At 36.8% G+C, this 23,058-nt stretch overlaps 1 protein-coding gene across 3 annotated transcripts in view; it reads right to left on the reverse strand.

Annotated features, from left to right (window-relative positions):
• LOC117235317 (mastermind-like domain-containing protein 1) overlaps window positions 1-23,058 on the reverse strand; it is a 172,285-nt gene that overhangs the window by 103,724 nt on the left and 45,503 nt on the right. For 2 of the 3 annotated variants that reach the window (XM_033497209.1, XM_033497212.1), the window contains exon 2: window positions 22,773-23,024. In XM_033497209.1, the coding sequence (XP_033353100.1) occupies window positions 22,773-23,024 (252 nt within the window). Of the gene's footprint in view, window positions 1-22,772; window positions 23,027-23,058 lie in introns of all 3 variants that reach the window. The other variant, XM_033497211.1, reaches the window with a different exon arrangement.

Genomic DNA, 23,058 nt, shown 5'->3' on the forward strand with positions numbered 1-23,058 from the left:
ATTAAAAAACAAAATTTTTTTTTAATTTTTATTCTATATTTTCGACTTCTTTTTTCGCGTAGAATCATCCCCTTTCCGCTTGTATCACCAATTACCAACCACCCTGTATAATCGTGGATCCTTTTCTACTCCTTTTTCTCTTTTCTTTGGTAGAGGGAAATTTCTTAATGATCCACGTCAATCCCGTTTGAAAAGTACATTAGAAGATTGTAATCGTTTGTCAGACGAGTAAATTAAAAAGAAGTTAATCTACTAATAATTAATGTTGAAAGGAAGAGTTTCAGTTGTCGAGATCGTTCTTTCGACTACATGTCGGCCGATATGTTAAACATTCGATTTACATTTGTAATTTCGCTGCATTTGCTGGATTTCTCATTAGTGAACAATACGATATAAATGAATGGCAGATAGGTATACTATACACCGAACGTGCTTTTCATTCGTTCGGCGATTATCGAAAATACAATTTGAAACACGTTTGGTAGAGTTCGAATGGTTCAATAGGAAAACGAGGATGGAACAAGTTCGGAACGAGCGAAATGAATTAACATCAATTGGATTGTGTCGTTTTATTCGAATATCAAATTTCCTGGATGTATTCCGAATTAAAGTTCAACAAATTTATTCTTCCGTAACCAGCTATCCTGTAAATTTCTTCTTTCTAGTCACATTCGATTCCACGATTCGTAAAGTTTGCAATATCGTGCAATAAATATGTTCGTTTCATAGGCTGTGTAAAGTTCGTACAATTTAGTCGATAAATCTTCTAGATTTCATATTCAATTTTTTGTATAATCACATGCAATTTCATAAGTTCTTTCTTTTTATAGCAGTGAAAGTTTCGCTAGCTCGTCGAATCGGCAGATTTTAAAATTCTTTTATATAAGACCGACCAGAGTATACGTATATTATTATCTCTGAGAAAATAAATATCGTTTTAAAGTAGAAATACGATTGCGGTGTAGATGTATTTCATAGTGGAATGGTTAAAGTCCATAAACATGTAAGGTAAGAGATAATACGTTAAGTAAATCGTCTTAGTGTCGAAGAAAAGTGGGGCGACGTACGTACGTGTCGGTGCAAAACATCGGAATTTGTTATCGCACCGCCCACGCTGCGATGCAAGCAATCGCTTTATCATACAGAAGTATCAAGCGCTTTAACAGAAATGAAAATATCGTTCAAAAATAACTGGTACGCACTTTTATATTCGTGGATACGCGAAACGGAATGAATAAAAAGGCCTCTCCTCGCCATCAGACAAATTGCTGCTCTAGCCACGTTGCACTGTTTAATTTAATACATCAATGTTGGAAACTGGCTAAAGAACAAACGAGGATAAAAGTATTTTTATCGTTGCAAATTTTAGATTTCATTGGATATTTAAAAAAGATTGAGAAAATTATTTATGGTTTACTTTTAGTACGTAACTACTCTTATTTTTCTTCTTTGTACTAATATTGCTGTATTTTCTTTCTTTTTTCTCTAAATCCATCACAGTACTCTACTGATATTGAAACACTGAATTTTTATGAAATATTAAAAACAAAAAAAAAAAAAGGATATATTTTTCACACCGCGTCTTTAACGATCGAGATATTTTTAATTAAAAGAGAATTCATGAATATGCAAGTGATTTGTAGCTGTTTTTCAAAACGTCCATCGGGACGAAGAATACTGTCACAATTCAAAAATGATGTTTTTCGGGAAATTGAAATCTCGCCGGGCGGAGGGCGAAAATACAAATGTAAATAAAATCGAATTCTCGACTGCTAAAATCTATTTCCAATGGAATCGGCTGATATCCATTCGTAACTTAAATAAACTAAAAGTTGTTTCGAATGTAGAATAAACTAAATAAATAAATGCATTCAGAAATTCGTTGAAAAATTTCACGCTGTTCCTATTTTTTCTCATCCTATTACATATTCTATCGAGTAATTTCCATTCGATTATCAAATAGACAAAATAAAATTCTAAAATCGTTAGTCCATAATTACAACTGAATTGTTAATAACCATTCAGCTATAAACTGACCAATCGAAAAATAGAAATACAACGAATCCTTGTGTTCAACGTACATATGATAATAAGTACTTTTAAATAGCGGCCAATAATCTCTGACATAATTATACGGCAATATGTAGCTAAGCCGAACCAGCAGATATAAACGTTGAAAAAGGAAGCTCGCTACTCTTCTGACGAGAATTGAATACGTTTTCCGAGACGAGTGTCAGTGAAACAATTTCTAAAGGCTCGACAAGTTGGTGGTGCTCAAACGAAACGAAACGAAACGAAACGAAAGCACGCAAAGTGTTCAACGGGCAAGTTCATTTTTCTCCCGGTCTCGTTACGAGCGACGAAAAGGCACGACTTCTGCGCCAAGATTAACGATTTAATTTAAGAATCCTCCATTCACCAGCTTGTTCCTACTGTTCGCGGAAATACGTATATTTTTGCTTGGAGTACAAGAGGCTTGCGATGCTCGCAATGCTAAAACTGGCCATTCGACAACCACTGCTCCAGATTACCTACAAGTCTAAAGTGCATCTTAGGTCAGTTTACGATGAGAACATTTATAGCTTAGGTTTTTCTCTTTGTTTTTCCGAAGCCTTAAAAAATTACTCGAATTTCTCAAATAAATCGAACATCTTTAAAACAAGGAAAAGGCAAAAAAAAAAAACTAGATAAACGTGTTTCCCGTGCTTCACAAACCATCGAGGTCAACGTTGCATTGACGCAATTTTATTTGCAATTATATTCTATCAACCTGCATTATCGATTTCTGCTTTTTAAAATAGCGTTCTTTGTAAAATCCTATGAAAGGGAAACACGATATTTCGTCATTGTTATTTCTTCCACGGTGCAATTTACAATTTTATGAAATCCACAACAATTTATATACATATATAACTGTTATGACCAATTACTGCCTGATGTTTCGTGACTTAGAAACAATTGAAACAGGTTCTTTGATACGTTCGAAGCGGTAATATGATTAAATTGCCTGAAAAACTTTTACAAGAAAGACGACGGAAGAAGAAAGAGAGCGAGAGAAAGGGAGAAGAAGTTGAGAATAGCTAATGTTATCAGAATGGGAAGAGCGAGAGAAATTGAGAGAGATGAGGATCAATTGCGAGGAACGGACAAGGATGGCGTGTTTCGCTAAGTAGAAGCGAGAGGACGAAGAGAAGAGAGTAGAAGAGAAAGGAGAATCCCTTCCATTCTCAGTTAGGGAGAGTCCGTACTTCCATACACAGTTACGAAGTTGGTCAAAGGTTACTACACAGGCAACGTGTGCAACTGTGTTTAGAATTATCCAATCCCACCCAGGCTATACAAGCTAAACACGTAATGTACAGTAGCGGGCAAAATTACTTTCCTCGTTGAAACTCTTTCGGCTCCCTGTATCGTTCGTTCGCGCGTCCGTAACACAACTGATTAAAATTCAGATAAAAATTTCTCCCCAAGAAGGAAAAGGGGACAATAATAATAAAGCAGAGATGATTTCGTAAAATTCCGTGAACCTTTGGAAGTTCGAAAAAAAAAAAAAAAAAAAAAAGAAAAAACACGGGGAATTTCAAATAACGCAATTTTTATAGCGTTCTATTTCTTTTTACTTTCTCCCTTCCTTCCTTTTCCATTTCTCTCTTTATATAAAGACCACGGCAGAAAAATACGATAAATCGCATTTTTATTTGTCACGGGAAAGCAACTTTTAAATTCAATTATCTGGCTTTGAATTTGAACAACGTCCGTTGCCCCATCCATTTCGCAATTTTAAGAATATCGCTTACGACGAAATTTTGTCAAGTTAAAAGCTATTTTTAACAGGTTCTATTCATCCTCTACTATGTCATGTTATAATAACCTAAAAGTTATAAAATACGTTTCATTGATCACATTATCAGACAATTGACGAACGTGTATCGTGTGCCCCTGCCGTAGTCTACGCACGTGTATTTTTGCTTCTTTGAACAGCCATTGAACGTGTACGAATTTGAAATTTTATCCCGGACCGAAGTAGAAGTAATTTAATGCTGCATCGATCGGCCGGCAGCCGTGTGGACTATAAATTGAAATTTTAAACAAGCAACGGGTGCTAATGAAATTAGTATAATAATTATTGGCACACACAGAGCCGGCACGATGTTCGGTTTTGTTTGCCAGTAGATCGAACGTCGCCGGGTCAGACCTCTTTTAACACCGATTCCATCGTGTCAGATACTTTTCCTGCTCGTCAAATATTCAATTACCGCGCAGCAGCGATGTAAAAGCAACGCGAATGAACGTGGACGAGGCCATAAAGGAAGAGGACCTTGAAGAAAGATGGCTGTAACTACTCGGCATTGGCCAACGAGCTGAATAGGCGACTTGACATAATATAAAATCGTTTTACCAAAGGGAAATATTTCAAGAAGAATTATCTGTGTATTCCATCCCGGGGAAGTCGACCTTTTACGCCATTCTCTCCTGACTTTCATTTAAGCTCTCTCTCTCACCGACCAAATTTTATTACCATTTTCTACGATTTTATATGATTAATCACTGATAATTTTATTTCCGAAAAAATTTTATTAAAAAGGAGAGGGGGAAAAAAAGAGAAGAGACGAAAAGAGGAGACAGATTTTTGATCAATATGAAAGGGGCAAAAAGGTAAAAAACACGACGAGAGTTGAATTTCCCGTCTTTTACGAGGGACTGCGATTTTAAAATTCAATATGTTGTCAACCGATTTCGTGTAAAAATTATTTTCGCATCCGGTTCTACAATTAAATATAATAACAAACGATTACACATCGTTCGACTTTTACGAAACATCGAGTATTTATCTGCCACGTATTTTCAAAAGGTTTACGTCTTCGAATCTATCAGAATGTTTCCTTTCTTCAACTTTCAATTTTCTAAATGAACTAAATGACATAAAAGTGGGAAAATCAACAAAGATAGACTTATCGTATTTTGCCTGTGTGATCTTCGTATATTAATTGATCGATAACAAGAGGGTGGCATGAATCGCAGAAATTGCACGCGACGAGCGACAAAAAGGGGGCCGGGGAAAACCGATTCGAGGCGGGCATGAATGGGACGAAGGAGATAAAAAAGAAACTTGACCAAAGTAACCCCTTTTTACTCGGTTGGCATTGTAGCGTTCATAAGGGCACTCTGTATTCGCCTAAGTAAACCAAGAACGAAAGCGTCGCCGCCACTGTCCAACCCACAAATCCCACACGAACGTATCCGCAATACGGCGGTGATAGTGAGCAGGTAAATACGCACACACCGATCATGGCCGTGTGAACGCGCCTTAAGCATCTGCCGTGGCTATCGGCCGGACACATACCGTTGCCCACGAAAATGTATGAACGCAAATACAAACGGTTTTGAACCTGTCGAGTTCATTCGACCAGCTATACACATGTCTCGGCTACTACCTGTAGCAATTTAAAGGTTAATGTCGCTCCAAGGACCGATAACTTTCTCGTCATTATCATCGTCGATACTATCGCCGATTCCTCTGCTAATTTCCATTGGATACAGTCCGTTTGTTTCTTTCTTTTTTTTTTTTTTGGCTTTCTTTTTGTTTCCTTACTTTTTTCTCTTTAATAAATTGTGCACTGTCATTCATGTCGATCATTACGATTATTATTAGCAACTCTGTTGACAGTGTTATGGATGAACGGTAAATCGGATTTGGTGATTTTTAGAAAAGATTTTTAGAAAAGGTTTGTTTGGAAATTTCTACCGATTACGACGTTCGATTAAAATTCTGTAGGTTATCTTTTACAGGGGTGGAACAAATATGAAACTGTGATTCCTAGCGATAGAAAATCGGTATTCTGTTAGGTCGTTCGAACTCTGTAATTTTAATCGAATTTTCCCTGGAATTTCTATTCGAAACTTTCACTTTCGTCCATCCCTCGGACACTAGCTCGTTTTTTTCATAGCGTTTACAACCTTATGCACACCGCGCGCGCGGACTAATTTCGTTTAAACGCGATCGCCGCGCGGGGAGTTGCAGCTGCTCGCTTATCGGTGAAATTGGCTTTTCAGGATCTCGAGTGGGGTGGCACGATTCGAAAGAAAAAATGAAACGCCGTGTACGATAAGGGACATGAACGGGCTATCCTTTTACGGCGACTGTTAGAAGACACACTTTTTCTTCCTTTTCGATAGGACATGTATAGGTCTAAATAAGAGAGTTGGAATCTTTGGCTCTGTTCATAAATTTTCCAACTTGGTTTCTACGAACCCTCGAGTCGTTCCCTTTGATTGCCCATGAAAATTCATTTTATGCCATCGAGTGGGTTTCCCGGTAACCTGACAATAAAACGATATGTAAGGCGGGGGGGAATCGATGGTCATCGTGATCGATTACTTCGCCAATTTCTATCCTTTATCTTATAACGAGGGGAAGGATAAAAGGAAAAAAAAAAGATAGAAAAGAATCTAACTAAATTGAATTTGATTAGCAAAATGCTCAAAGTGCACGTGTCTTATATTTTACTCCTACGCATAAAGATATGAATTTTCGTAAAACATCTTCGATACGCTAAGAGGAAAAGTGCAAACGATTTAAACGCATCTTACATAAAATAATAGAGGTCGTTAACGATTTGATCTCGCAATAAAATTCCTGCAGTCTATTCGTATTCGTTATCAACGAGCAGCCGTAATCACGATGATCAATTATTAACCGATAAATTTCAACGATTGATATCGAATGAATCAGCTCGAGGATGAAACGATTGAACTGATTTTTTCGAATCGATAATTCTGACTAGGTTAAAAGAAAAATATTAATCGATTAATACGCAAGAGTGGAGTGAGGCCATTAAATTACCAACTCCTGTCATAATCTATCTCACCTCTGGCCAGTTAAACTTGGCTAATAATTCGCCAGATTGGCGCCGGCAGTAGGCATGCGCAACAAAAACCAATAACACTGGCTCTCTCCACTTACCCATACAGAGTAGCTCTATACCCTGCTATAGCTTCCATTTGGCACCCCCTTGGTCCACCCCCGTCGTTCTCGATTCCTCCCTAACCCCGAGATCCCCGGCAACCATGCGAACCACGCTGCACCAACAACGTACCAACACCGTACTACTAGAGATGGGAATAAACCTGACTCGAATGGCGTCCATACGTGTTATGTTGGAAATGTTACAAGCCTCGGAGAACCTTTCGTCGACTGTTCCTCTAATCAGTAGAAAATCCAGATCGTAGAGGAAGCTCATTGTTGGCGAATTAATAGATTGCAAGGAAATATTTATTTCAGAAAAATACGATTTCATCGAATTGAATTATTATAAATTATCTGAATTCTTTTTATCGAATTGTACGTTACGAATGAACGAACGATTCCTTAAAAGATCGATACTTTTATCAGGACAAATTGCATCGAGGTGAATGTTTTTTAAATGAACGATACTCTAAGATCAAGTCGAACGTAACGAAGATGATCGGGAGAAAATATTGTTGATGAGTTACAACAGATCACGAGTGTAGAGACAATTTTCCTAAAAAAAAAAAAAAAAAAGAAAAAAAACTGACAGTCCGATTCGATTTGCCTTTATATCGGGCAAAATATGGAAAAACACGTGCCTATTGGAAAAGGTGTATTTTTCAGGCGAAAGTAGAGGCAACAATAATCAATCAGAGAATTACACTCGTCCCACTTCCGTCTGTATTCGAGCGAGTGAATCAAGCGTTCGGGTCAGTTGCAGTTCACAAACAGTTCTCGACTCGATTCCATTTCTACGTGACAGTGTTCTAATATATCCATAGTGAGTACTACATGCCGAACTAAATTCACATAAATCTGGTGGAACGCGTAATGCACGGAGCTAGATGCCGATTGAGGGACAGAATTTACGTTTTATTTGGACAATCTGGCGAATTTACTTGGCACGAGGTGCTTTCGTTCATTGCACGCGCGTTACGTCTAATTAATTAACTGCATCTAGAATATACAGGTAAACGCTACCTATCATAACAACGGTGTCACCCTGTACATAGAAATTTTGGATCGTCCCCGGGATGAAACCGATGTCAAAACTCAAGATCGATACTTCCCTATTGATTGATGATACCGACGCCATTCTATCGTTTTCGCATTAAAGTGGATCCAACATGAAATCGAGTCAATTTCAAGTGTTAATGGATTTACGTCGATACTATATCTTTATTCAACGAAACAATGCTTTTACGAGTGTCAAAGCAAAACGAAAAAAAAGAGAGAGAGAGAGAGGAGATGTAAAGTACGACAGACACGTTTATTCTAATTGATTATTCCATTCTAACGACAGGTTTGTGCATGATACCATTTTGGAAAAATTAGAGAACAGATTTTAGAGAACTTCGATTTTAACAACAGAAGATTATTTTAAAAAAACGTAGAAATATAATTTAAGAGAAAACGAAATGAATCTCTACGAATTCACGTGCGCTTTAAACGAATAAAATTAAATTGTAGCATTAAAATTAAAAAATCAAAGAACAGACATACACTTCGATTTCAACAACAGAAGATTATTTTAAAAAAACGTAGAAATATAATTTAAGAAAAAACAAAATGAATTTCTACGAATTTACGTGCGCTTTAAACGAATAAATTTCAACTGTAAAATTAGAATTAACGATAATTTCTTCGATGTTTCCATATCAACGTATAATTGCCATCTTTTCAACGAAATTAAATTTTGTACCATCTTTTTATCGATAGACGTGCACGCTTCGTTTGCAGCGTTTGATAAATTCCACTAATGGAATTATACTGTCTGCAATTGGTACAAACTTCTCTTGCAATTATTCTCCAAAGATTTTCTTATGAGTTTCCATTCCAGTAAACATGCTGGCCATGTTGAAACGTTGATATCTTTTGGCGCAGCCACTGTTTCATGTGTTTCGATGTATGAACCGGAACGTTGTCGTTGTTGATAAATAAAATTACTTTCTTCTATTCTTTCCGTGGATGATATTAAAAAATCATTGTTACATGTACGTTTCTGTCCTAGTTCTCCCAAAATGGTATTATACGCAAACTTGTTATCAGAATGGAATAACTACATGATTTTACCAAAAATACGTGTATAGTGGCTTTATGTAAATTTCGGACACTGTACACTTTCTCAATAATTCTTTCATTTGAAAGTAGCTACATCGGACACCTGTATACATATTTGTCATTAAAACGTTTTTTAGCCGCTCGATTAATATTAAACGGACGTCAAAAAGAAAGAAACAACTTTATTTTCTTGATTCATACGAAGAACGTTTATACGTAGATGAATTTAATACCAGTCGACTGTGAACATTCATTTCACGGAACGCGTGATTGCGATGTACTTGTTCGCCGTGAAATCGAGTTGAAAATTTTACGGAAAATCGGTTGTTGATTGAGTACAGTGAGAAAGAGAGGCAGAGAGTGAGAGAGAGAGGCAAAGAGAGAGAGAGAGAGAAAGAGAGAAAAAGTGGGGACTTCTATTCTTGAAATACCGGATTCGGTAAACCCGCGCGCGTTACACGAACTGAATCATAATTTCTTTTTTCCCCTCGCTCGACTCTGTTATCGATTACGTCATAGTTTACAAGATAGCGTGCACAACGGTGGATCATGTCGTGCAGTTGTAACAGCGGACGGGCCAAATCAAATTTAATTAATACACACGGTTCATGTATTACAGTTGCAAATAAAACACGATACGACCGTTTAATGAATTCCTCCGTTTAATGGCCAGGCTAACAATTTAATTAAATATTTTGCTAATTACTTCAATTTACGGTTCAATCGCGTATTTTGTATAACTTAGCATTATGCGAATCGAATGATAATTAAATTCAATATGAATAACCTTTGGACCGAGGAAAATATATGAAGGAGAACAATACGATAGATAATTCACATTTTCTGTGTTTTACGGTAGCTGAAAAAAATATTGACACGTGTATATCTTTATTTTCGAACGAAACATCTTTTTACAGGGATTCTATACATTTCATTTTCGTAGTATCAGATGTTTACAGTCGTACGAAAGTACCGCTAGATAACGAACTTAATTAAACAGTATGAAAGCGTTATAAGAAATACATTGGTGTAATAATTTTCGTAGCCAACACACAGATAGCTTTTTTTTTTAAGATTCAGACTATGTTTCTATATTTAGTGTGGCAGCTAAACGCGTGTTTGTTTTTTCTCATTCTTTTGCAAATTTTCCAAAGACGAATTGATTCGGAATATGAGCAAGACGTACTTGTTCACTATGTTTTCCTGCTGCGATCTTCGCGCGAAAGAATTAGCGCGACGAATAAAAAAACCGACAGACGCGCGTAAAAAAAAAATGAAATAGGAAAGAAAAAAGATTTATCTAGTACGGTAAGAAATGAATCAACGTAAACAAATCGATTCTGCCAGTCTGTACGATTTTATGAGTTATATCTGTACGAAGCATTGCCAGCGCACTGTACTGATGTATTATGTAAGTCACGCTTCTGAATAAGAGCCTTTACAAACACTGCATTGATTTTTGTGCGTACACGTGCAATCTCCGACTTCGAACATACAAAGTGATATTAGATATCCGCCATGTTGTACGCCTCGTGTATATCAATTTCCCGTTGATTTTCGCAAATAATTTATCTCCGACACGCGCCATGTATGAAAATAAATCAATCTGTATTTAAATGCAACGAATAATTATATTCGTGCATTTACGTCAGTTCTGTTATTCGTATCGAAAACTTTGACGATATTCTACGACCACGGGTTTTCCAATATAATGTTACGTTTTAATAAAAGAAAACGATTTTTCCTTTTCTCTTTGCACGATGATGCTCCACGTTGTGGAAACAGATACACGGGCCGGCAAAAGTATTCGAACGCATTACCATAGAAAATTTTTATATATAATACACGTACACGTAAGAGATTTCTACAAATATTGAAATACTTTCGCGAGCTAGTGTATTTCCATTATAATGAAATTTTGTAAAAAAATATTTTTCAAGAATATAGTAGAGGTTTTATGTCACGGCTACAACGCTACTTAAATGAAATTTCCTTCCTCCGTTCTTATTCTCTTTTCGCTGCGCGGTAAACGTTAATTCCATATATTTCTATCTTGAATGTTTCTCTGCAAAGTAATATTTGCATTCAAAATGTAATGGGATTGTTAAAAATGTAATACGTGTACAGCAACTGTGTTTTCCATTCTTCCCTGTTAAATTAAAGAAGATTTCAAAGCAGACCATTCGGAGCATTAAAGAAGATTTTGTTCTCCTCGGCTCTGTTTTCTATTTGTAATACAAGCTACGGCAGTTTCTTAAATCGATCAGACCCTCGAACGAACAGCTCTTCGCTCTTCATTTCTCTACAGAATTATATCGTTCCCGGGATTCGCGAAATTTTTCTCAAAGTTCCCGATTCAGCTTCCGTCGCTTTCAAGGCATTCCTCTTGAAATTCGATAACAATTCCAACGGGAGGTGCTCAAACTACACCAGCAACAATTTTGAGCGTCGGACCGAGCGATTTATTCTCAAAATGTTTGACTAAAAGCGGCGCTGCGGTGTCTGCCAATCGATTCGTCGTCGTAAACTCCCACTATTCTAAAGCTTCTAATTAAACTTAAAGCCCTTCAAGAAGCTATTTTGGTATTCTTTTTCCCAATCGCGGACGCATCACGCGAGCACAGCAAAAAGAATCGATATTTCCGAGTGTTGCGATTATGCTGCGACTTCTTGAACAGTCGCATCCCTGATACGTTTGTCAAGACCTCGGGGAAAAAATTGAACGATGTAACGCGAAGAATAAAAGGTGCGAGAAGTGACAACATTCGAATATGCAGCGATAAAAAAAAAACGATTCGTACGATTTAGGATCAGCGTCTAATGGAAGAAAACGATGCAGACGGGTTAATCGCGTTGTATGTGCAGGGCTTAAGGGTACGTTCACCCGATCGCGGATTCCCCATCGTCCTCAACACTGGCCTAACAACAACCGCGTGCACGCGAATTCCACGAGTTTTATTTAGAACATTGAATTATTCTAACGTGGAGACTGCATGCGTGCGCGTGAAGACGTCTATAAGAAGAACAGAGAAAGACGGATAGAAGAATAGAGAGGAGACGAGGAAACTCGTTCGCAATTTTCTAATAAATTATGCAGGCCAGCGTGGACTCCCCGCGAGTATCAAATGAAGTGTGTGCATCACGTCAGGTTCGTGTAACTCCATGGATTCGATAGAACAGAACGAAGCTGAGGGTACGATAAATTATAATAACGAATGGAAGGAACGTGATAATCGCATGTGAGAAATCTATTTGATCCGTGGAAGAAACTGAGGAAATTCTAGGAAACCTAATTTTTACCAAGTAATGGATAGAAAGTTGTTTCGATAATTAAATAACGATAAGTAGAGCGGCAAGTATGTATGTACATATGTGCTTTATACAGGCTATCGCTCGTTGATAATCTCTCGATTCATAAACAATAGCCTCGTGAAATGAAATGGACTCGTTCTCGTTTCTCAGTCTATCAATTAGATCGACGATAATAGCAAGAGATCACGATGTCGTGGTTATTTGTTCGAGAATTTCAAAAATTCATATTTTTTAATCGAAATGCCGATCGATAGGTTTATTGGAAAATACGAATGATCCTCTACAGTGACTAAACAATTTACGATTTCTCGTTGGTTACGATTAAGTCAATCTGGGTCAATTTATACGTTTCTATCTTCCATTTAAAAAGAATGATATCTTCCAAAGTATGCAATTTCCCGGGCGATCGTTCGAACAATCAACTCGAAGTTTCTCGACAGAGAGACTCGTATTCGCTCGAATTTCGCCGTAGGCTGCTTGAGACTGATTAATCTTTTTTCTAGGCGTTCTCGAAATTATAAAATCGAATTGCCCGAAAGACACTTGGAGCGACACGGAAATAGGACGTCAAGGTTCTCTCTCGCTGAGTACACACGCGTAAAACAGAAACGAGGGGAACGATAAAACGAGAAAAAAAAAGGAAAAGTTGAAAAGAAGGAGAGAAAAAAAAAGAAGAAGAAGGAAATATTAAGCCACGAAGAAACGAGTGCAAATAAATTTCATCGCTCCCGGAACAAACTTTTTCTCGCGGGGAGGAAATAAACGAGCGTAAAGTATTTTCCGACGGAGTGCAATGAAATATTCGCAGCGTCTATGTTCGATCGCGATGGAATGCATGCAAAACAACACTTTGTTCGCTCTTGTTATTCTCTTTGCCGTCTGTATTTATGCTGCTCAACAATACCACGACGACTTGTATATATTTTTCTCCCTTCGTTTTGTAACCTCCACTATTTCTCTCTTCATTCGCTCAAAAATTCATCCCTCGATCAGCAAGGGTTTCGATTCGTAAATATTGTGCATCAATCGGTGCGACTCGATATCGACGCAACAATGAAATCGAAAATAAAACGGGAGGGCGACATTTTGCGAATTAAATGCCCGCGCCAGACCGCTATTTCTCTTTTCTTTCCCCTACGAGCCAACAGAGAAAATTTTTCAACTCCGGTCGAGTTATTTCAGAAATTATTCCTCGCTCTAGTTTATCTCCATATTAATATCATCATTTTCGCCCGTGTACGGATATCATATCCGAACAAGGGCTTGTTACAACAAAAACTAATAACGCGAAAGCTACATTTATTAATTAGGCTTCGGGGGAACTGGTTTTTGAACTCGTGGCCTCCGTTCCGTACACGTCGCAGTTTCATCGGCGAAATAATATTTACATTTATTTTCCTCATTATATCACGCATTCCAACATCGAATGCAGTAATTAAATTAAAGAGACGAAGTAGAATAAAATTTCGCGAAAATAGAAATTCAACAACGCTACTAAAAATTAATGCGCGTATTTATCTAGAATTACACTGGAAAAACTTCATGAAAAGTTCTACAGCCGGACGAAGGAAGGGGAAAAAAGAAGAAAAATAAAAGCAACCTTTGAAACGGAGGTAGAAAAGTTCATATCCTCTTAAATTACTTCGCATAAAAAAAAAAAGAAGGCGAAAAAAGGTGGTAAAAGAAAAGAAAATGGTAAAAGAATTTTTTCGTAAAAACAGAGAGGATCTTCGAAGTTCTTATGGAAATTCTCTGAGAGTCCAAACGTTTCCCGTGGATAACGAAATCTTCAACGTATCGAACGAACGAGGAAAAAAGAAACGGTGGAAAAGAAAAGCGTCGGGTTGCAAACACAAAACGAAGAAAACTTTTTAATACATTTGTCAAAATAATCAGCCTCTTAAGATATCAAGTTATCGGCGTTGTTTATTCCTTCCGAATCAGCATACTTTTTATTCGGCCGGCAGAGCTTGTAACGACGTCGCACGAATGAGAATTTCTTCATTAAGCCGAATTTACAATGGCGTTAGCGAAGAGCGTGGAAATTGAGGCGAAATCAACGAGAAACGTGAAAACACGAGTCCGCACGAAAGAAGAGAGAGCCATCTTTCGGATATATTTATCCTGCATTTTGCGCCCTTTCTCGCCATCCTATTTTCAATCTTATTTTCAACGACGTTTAGAGACGCGAACAAGTCAAGAAATTACCCGTAATTGCCGTTTTCGTTTAGAAGTTGCCGTAAGAAAATAAAACGAAATCAAAGCTGGATGGATGAAATGAAATCTGCAGCGAGAAGGCGAGAAGGAGATGAAAGGGCGCGAAATCTCGCCAAATCTCTTCGGTAACGCGTTTTCTGGTCGTTTATAGTGACACATCGTTTTCTACACAGTCCATTCCTCGCTGTCTCTTCGCGCTCTTTGATTCTTTTCAAGGGTCATCACGGGGACTTTGAAGAATCAGAAAGAGAGAAAACAGCCGGAACAAAGTCGAAAAGCGGAAAGTATCTGCTTTCATCTTTCATTTTTTTCCCTTTTTCGCTTTTCTTTGAAAAATAATCGTCAACATTTTTTCTAATTAGTTGTGACTGTAGTTACATGGATTCGCCATGGTACTCCAACACTTGTACAAACATACGCGCAACGCAGTGCTGATAAAATTTCAAAATGTTTTCTACAAAACATGTAATATATGTACACAAAAGTTTTCTACCGTAAGCGTACACGTTTCGCATACTTTCTGTGAGTCATTGTACGTAGAACTATTACAATCGACTAATCCCAGTACGAAGCCGGAAAGTGTGAAAATATTATGCCAACGATTTATCGCGAACCGACTGTGTCGCGTATAATTGACACGATCGATGAACACGAGCGAATTAAAAGGTTCGATTTATCTTGACTATCGAACAGCGATGTTTATCCATCAACAGCTGCAGGGCGTTTCTGCTTCTAATTTACTAAGATAGGGTCATGAGCTGGCTACTCGCTTCTTGATCAATTCTCTCAATTGTCTTTCCAACAGTTTCGAAATCAAAATCCAAGCTTCGTAAATTCTTATTTCCGTTATCTTGCCGTCAAATCGAGAATTAAATGAAATTTTATACGTATCCAGTTACTAGAACACGGATTTGTATTAATTTACGTGAAATTTACATTTATTCAGAAATCTACACAACGGAAAATTGAAGACCACGGAGAAAAAACATAATGTGCAGTTTAAAGATTCAATAGTCAGTGTCATATTACCAAAGTTATCCTTTAATCGTTATTTTCGATTGTTCGAAATAAAGAGATTAAAGAAGATAGGCTTTTGTCATGTTCTATTCGTGTGTTCTTCGATAATATGTTAAAATATGAACAATATCAGAAGCATAACTACTCGTTATAACATTCAGTGGTAGAAATCTCTGTTTCACTGGTTTAATCGTGTTCGTGAAAATCCCCGGTCTAACAGTCGTAACGGTTCTCTAATTCCATAGAATCTATTTTTAAATCTTGCAAGTTTTTCGATTACGTGGAAATAATTACGTCAAGTTCGTCAATGGTTTGAGAGCAATCGGTCTCCAAGTTGGAGAGTCGCGATCGAAGCGAGAATTAAAGCGAAAGATTTATCGATCTTTGAAATACTCAATTGAAATTGAAAGACAACGGACTAACGTAATAAAACAAAGCTCGAAAGATCATGCACATACGCCGTAAAAAGTAATCTAAATATTTATGATATTTTTCCAACCTTTGAATGTAATTGAACGAGATTTTTTTATTTACGTGAATTCACCTACGTTGTCATGGAATGTGCATCAAACACCATCGAGAACGAATTAACGTTGATCTGCACGAGGCGTGTGCGTGTGTTGCGTTTCATAAAACTAACATTTAAACCAGAGAATGCATTATTCATTACGTCATTTCTGCGGACAGTATTAGAACGTAACCTTGTCGAGCTCGCAGAGATACTTATTTCTACATATTTGCAGCGTAACGGCATAATGCTTTAAAAAAAGTCTACATAATACAGAAATGTTTCCATCGTTTTCCAACATTTCGTTCAATTCGATAACTCCATCTTTTATCCTATTCGCATTTTTCTTTTCTACTTCAAATTTTCAACCTTTCGGGATAACCAATAAATAAACTACAAATCAAAACTGTTTTCCTTCCTTTCTTTTTTTTTCTTGTTTTTTTTTTCAAGGAAAGGAAATTTTCAATTTTTCGTGGTAGTTTCTTCTCTGACGAAATTTTTTTACAAACACAAAATACAATTTTTTCTGGCCGCAGAAATTTTTTACTTTTTGAAAAAAAAAAGAAAAAAGAAAAGAGAGGAGAATAGAGAATCATAACTGCTTTTACTCAGGCTTTGCCTCTCTATTGTAGCTTTAATAATTGTTAAATTACTAGCGATAGACCACGGTCAAAGATTGTTCCTCTACTAAATTTTTTAAACACAAGAGCAAATTGATTTTCGTCCAATTGGTATTAGCTGGAACGAAAATGATAATTGAAGTAAAAGAATGTCATTTTACTGGGAGCGTAGTGTTTGCAGCTATCCGGTTTCAAAAGTCATTTAAAATAATATTTCCAAGGCTGCATCCAATTTGTTGTTCTTACTCGATGCCGTGTGCAATAATACGGTCGTGATTGTGAGCACGGTGATGCGATTTAACAGTGGCTCTCGCGTGCACAGACGTTTATCGATTTAAAATAATAACGAACGCTATGTGTTTTTCCATTTACCAAAGTACCCATTATGTCCCCGCCATTATCGTGCATACACGTATATAAACGGTACTTTTAGATCTAAAAACAATTTCTATAATATTTCCAACAAACAGAATCAACATGGTTATTCGTAAAAATTCAAAAGTTGAGAAAGAGAGTGGATTTCTAGAACGCTACTGACGTCTGTTTCAAGATTTCGAGCGAGAAAAAAAACGAGGAAACGCGTGGAAACGCAAAGAAATAAAAAAAAAAAACGAAATAAAAAAGGAAGATAAAAAACGATATTCTAGCATTATAATTAAGCTTGAGCCTTTCAGAAGAATCTAAGTAATATTTATCGTAAAATCAACGATAACGATTGAAATAAAAATTAAAAGTTGGAAAAGTAGGATAATAAAAGTAGAATATAAAGTACGTTCATTAAGAAGTAATACATACTGATAAGACAAACTAGACGTTTCGATAAGTAAGATTACGACGGAGAAAATGTATTATTGAAAAAGCAATTTTCCGTCCAAGTAGGTTATTTAAATAATTCATAACGCTCGTTTATAGAACCATGTTCGAGGAATTATATTATTTTTTTTTTTTATCGCGAATTCCTCGTTGCAAGTTTGATACGATGGAATTATTTATATTCCATGGAAAGAAGTTGCGTCGAGTCACACAACATTCCGTACTCGGTGCATATTTAATTAGCTCGACAATTCGACTAACTAAATGCTGTTTTGACTGTTCGTGACTCTGCCAATTAGTAAATGCGAATGGAACTTTGTTGTTAGAGTAAAAGCGAATAACGTTACTTACTTCTCTTCTACCCGTATTTCGGTACACGCCATATATCGTTTTAATCGTAAATCGATAAAACCATTTTTCTAAGATATCGCGACGAGCTCGATATAAACCACTTCACTCGAGAAATATTTTAACGTTCCTTTTCGTCGGTTCGCCAATTAAAAGTCGAATTGGCGAGAAAAGATTTACAATCGAGAAATATGTATTCGATTTTACCGCGTGTACATCGATTTATCCATGTTCTGTTTTATCTTACATTATTTTAAACAACTATATTTCTCTGTATTTACCGGGCAGATTTAATTCGGGAAATTCATCCTTTGAAAATTGCTAAATAAAAATGACTGAAGATGAATTTGAGAAAAATGTCAAATTGAATTTCTGCATGCCACGAGAGAAACAAAATCCATTTCTAGACTGTAGTATACGATGCTTTCAAGCTAACCAGCCTGTAAACAGTGAAAATGACGAGAGAAGGGCTGCGCTTAATTGACAATGTCTCGATAGTAGAACAGGCCAACCCCAAAATCCACCCTAACCATCCAACGAGGGATTTTGCTTGTGTTCTGTAGACCCTTCCGCAGCATTTTTACATCTGCCACTCTGTACTTTACGCTTTTGCCTCTATTAACCTCTTCTATCCTTTAAATCTAACCTTTTTTTTGCATATCTCTGCTTTACTTCTGTTGAAATTTTGCAAACTGTGCCAGAGATTCAGCAGGATTTAACAGGGTACAATTCGTATAATTATTATTTGTTAATATTTAACGATAATAATGATATTTACTAGATTCGTTACACTTCTGTTAGATAAATTACTCGATAAACGCCACTCAAGCATAATTTATACTTTCTGTTATAATAATGTTATGCAACGTTCGTGTTACATTTGCGCAATAAATTTCAACGTTAGACGTTTGGCTGTAATTCCCGTGTCATTTCTACTAAATATATTCGTTTAAATCGGTAATATATAGCTTTAACAAATTATTAGCAAAATAGTCAGATCGATCAGCGTATTCTTTAAAATTTTCGCTCTCGCAATCCATAAATTTGAATTTATGTCGTGATTTATCGCGGGAAATAATGGCAAAAGTCGTTAATGAAAACACAATGTGATATCCAGTACGTTCTAAATTAACGTTCTGGCGTTAGATATATTATATTACATTACTCGCACCTTTAGAACGTAGAAAAGAAACGAATTTAATGCTTAGAGAAGACGGGAAATGAATTATAAGTATGGAACTCCGTGGAATTTCAGAGAAGCTCAAACGAGGGAGGGGCAAAAAAATAATGAGAATGCAAATATGGTTTTGAATAAAATCCGGCAAGTATGAAAGCCGCAGGAACAACATACAGATCTGCATCTACTGCCTCCCTCTTTCTTTTTTCTCTTCTTTCCTTTTCTAAAAAATTGCGTTAAGCGTTCCTTGTGTAAACGATGTAAGCGTAATACTTCTATAATAACAAAAAATTCCACACCGCGATACTTTCAAAGCCCAGGCTCGTAAATCTCTCTTCCACTATCCATCTCTCGCAGCAACTATTTATTTTTCTTTTTTTTTTTCCTAATATCCCACCATATTCAGTTGCCAATCACGTTCTCATTTTGGACTTTTTCAACGAGCGTATCTTACAACGTTGCAATTTTATCGTACATCTCGAGTCTTCCTGATTTTATCGCGTATTTTTCCAACGATAAAAACGATTTCATTCCAACGTTTTCCCCTTCTACGTCCTTCCTTTCTTTCTTTCTTTCTTTTTTTTTTTTTTTTTTTTCATTATGACAAGCGTCGAGAATTACTTGATTAGGAGGCTATGAATTTTAATAGATTTATGCAAATGCGACGCGTGAATCCAAAGTATGCGTGTATACGAACGCACTGTTCGTTCAAGAAAATTATCGAGTCTCAATTAAATTATCGAGTACACATTGCGTTTTCCCGGCGAACAAAATTCGATAACACCGATTACTCGTTTTTCGCGTTCCTCTATTAGCAGGGGGAAATAAATCTATATTTCGTTTCACGAGCGTGCCTCGGAATTCCATAAATTTTTCAACTCCGCCAATTCGTTTCATATTTTTTTCTCTCTCTTTCTCTCCTTCGTTTTTTTTTTTTTTTTTATTGTTATCCCACTTCGACCCAATTGATTCTCTTCGCTTCTCGTGCGCATTGTCGTTTCGCATTAATAAATATAAACTCGCAATTATTAATCACTTTACGCCGAGTTACATATACGCGTCGATTCACGTTATAATCGATCAATGCAGCTTCTGAATATTTATTGACCCGCGATGGAATGACATAATGCAATTTAGTATTGGAAACAAGCGAAAGTTTATTGACGATGAAGTTGAGGCATATTCCTCTTCTCTACTGTTTCTTCCTTTTCTTTTTTCTTTTTACTTTTGTTTCGGCATACAAAACGCCTGGCGGATACGATATTTCGTAATTAATATCGCCAGATGGGAAGCTACGGCCGACAAGAAGAACTCGAGGAATCAAAAGCGAACTCACAAAAGGAAACGGTCGTTAAAGAAGGGGCCATTAGCATGTCGTTAGCATAATACAAGGTGAATTTGATTCCGAGTACACGAATGTGCCCTGAACACTACCGTGGCAGCGATAATCGCGTTATTATAAGACAGATTAATTTTAGTTAAACTATAGCTTTGGGCCGGTAGAAATGGCCTGCAATCCCATACGATACACGAACCCAACGCAAAAACGAATACACCGTTTGTACACCATATTAAATTAATTTTGTCAAAAGGAAAGAGAAAAGAAAGAAGAAAAGAGACGATCGAAAGGAAAAAAGACAGAAATTTTTGCGGTACCATAGAATTTAATGAGAGGTTAATGGTTAGTCGTCACGCGAAAAAAAACGCGATTTACCCAAAGCGTGCTCCGAGTGATTTTTGCCGATGAAATGTTCGAGCAACGTGGAAAAAACAGAACGTAAACCGGTTTACGACGTCGAAAGAGCATTTCCTCGTTGTGGAACGACGCGTTCGAGTGTTTGCCAGCGATTACCAGCTAAATTACAATTATTCGCTTTGCAACTTTTCGACCGGGATAAACTTTAGATAAGAGGATGTTACTTGTACGTTATTTATTCGGTGGAAACCGATTTCAAGTGTTTTTTTCCTTTTTATATAATGCGTGTGAAAAATAATGTTCATCAAAGGAAGATAAACAGAAAAAACAAGAACCCATTGGTAATTACAGAGTTGACGTTTAAACGTATCATAGAACACGTCTGTGTGAAGTATTATGTAAAGTAAAAAAAAAAAAAAAAAAAGGATCAGAAATACATGTGCACATTCTGATTTCGTAAGAATCACGTTTCGAGTTGAGGTTTTTTGTTGCGCATTCAGCGCAGGAATATAGAATTGTTTCGAGCAACGTGGTCGACCAATGAATTAGATCAAGGTTGCATCGCATCGCTAAAATTAGCCGGCAGAGAATTCAGAAAAATTCTGGCATTACGACACTCCTAATCGTTCGACGATCTTTTAAATCATTCCGATCGGAACGCGATCGTTGTTGTTCTACCACTATATATCGCGGCGTAACCATGATTACTATGTCTTCGAAGAGAGGCCAATTAAATTGCATTGTTCGCTGGTCGAAAAGATTTATGACTCATATAGAACGTCATGTGAACAAGTTATAGATGACTTCTGGTTTCAACGATTTCAACAGTTTCTATGAAATCATTTAATTTTGGAAGACACATACTTTTTATCTTAATTCGTATTCTACGTATATTTCACACGAATTGAAAAACGCCACCGGAGAATGAAATATCTGGAAATTAATCGACCTAAAATAAAATTACATCGACCTATTGTGATGTGAAAACGCGTGAAATCGGTCTCACGTATTTTACGATTATTATTAGACTCGTGGATGTAAAATGTCCTTCTCCTTTACTGTTTCTTTGTACGAAAAATTTCAACGCTGTATTATATTTCGCTCTGCTTCTTAAACGTCGTTTCAGCCTGATTATATGTATGTTCAATTAATGCTGTACTTTATATTTTAAAGTTAAAAGGAAAAAGATTGCTTATTATCTTATCTGGGGCAATTAACTCGAATAAAAGATTACACTCGAGTAATTCGCTCGGTTCTATCGCGAAACGAGATTATCTTTTCTACGTATTTTTGCCGTGAGATTTACTATTTTACCATTTTACTTTGAATTATACTTACGTATCTTACTATCTGTATCTTATACATCTCTCCGTTACTTTCGCAATAAAGTCACAATGTAGCAATCCCAGCTGATTTATCGGTTTAAATATTACTTTCTATTTTCCAGCGCATAACTATTTACGCGCTGCTATCGCCCGTGAACCAAGATTGCTTCTCTAATTCATTATTTTCACAACGAGAGCGACTGAATAGGCAATTCGACTGATTCATTGCTCGAAAACGTTACTTTCTACCTTCCGTAGTTAAAACAACGTACGATCGAATAAAATAGAAACAAACGAATATTACCGGAGAAAAATATACTAAGTACGATCCCGTTGATTTCCCGGCCTTATCTTATTCGCTGGTTAAAACAATAGAATTTCGTCTAACGTATTAGTTAAAGAGAAACAATCTGTTCGATCGAACCATATATAAGGTTTCGTGAAAATCAATAAAAAGACAGTTCTCCTAACGCTTAATTGGCTAACAATAATTATTCATATGCAATTGAAACACAAAACAAAAATATCTGATTTATCACGAATTTCTTCTATGGTCTACGATACTCCCAATCTACTGCGAAATCAAAGTATTCGTGTCGAGTGATAGTTTCATTTGGAGACTCGACAAAGAGAAACAAGTAGATGGATAAAAAGGCGAAAATCACTCACCTCTCCGTGCGTGTCCCTTCGGCCATCCGGGGTGTTCTCCGGTAAAAAGTACAGCCGTAAAGATGCCAGAGGTTGATTCGGTCCCCTGCTGTCCATCCACAGCAACTGAAGTTCCCCGATGCTGACGAGATCTGCATCGCTCCACAATTTCGTGAGGAAGAAGCTTCCAAGACGAAGTACACGACCGTTTCCTATTCGAACTGCTTTATAGAACGTGTACGGACCGTGGCTGAAGCAAGCACCGCCCAACAACTGCAACAGAAATCAATTTTACATTAGAAAACGA

Source organism: Bombus vosnesenskii, unplaced genomic scaffold (assembly GCF_011952255.1).
Source record: "Bombus vosnesenskii isolate JDL3184/JDL3185 unplaced genomic scaffold, Bvos_JDL3184-5_v1.1 scf7180000013315, whole genome shotgun sequence".
In the NCBI taxonomy this organism is placed as follows: Eukaryota; Metazoa; Arthropoda; class Insecta; order Hymenoptera; family Apidae; genus Bombus; species Bombus vosnesenskii.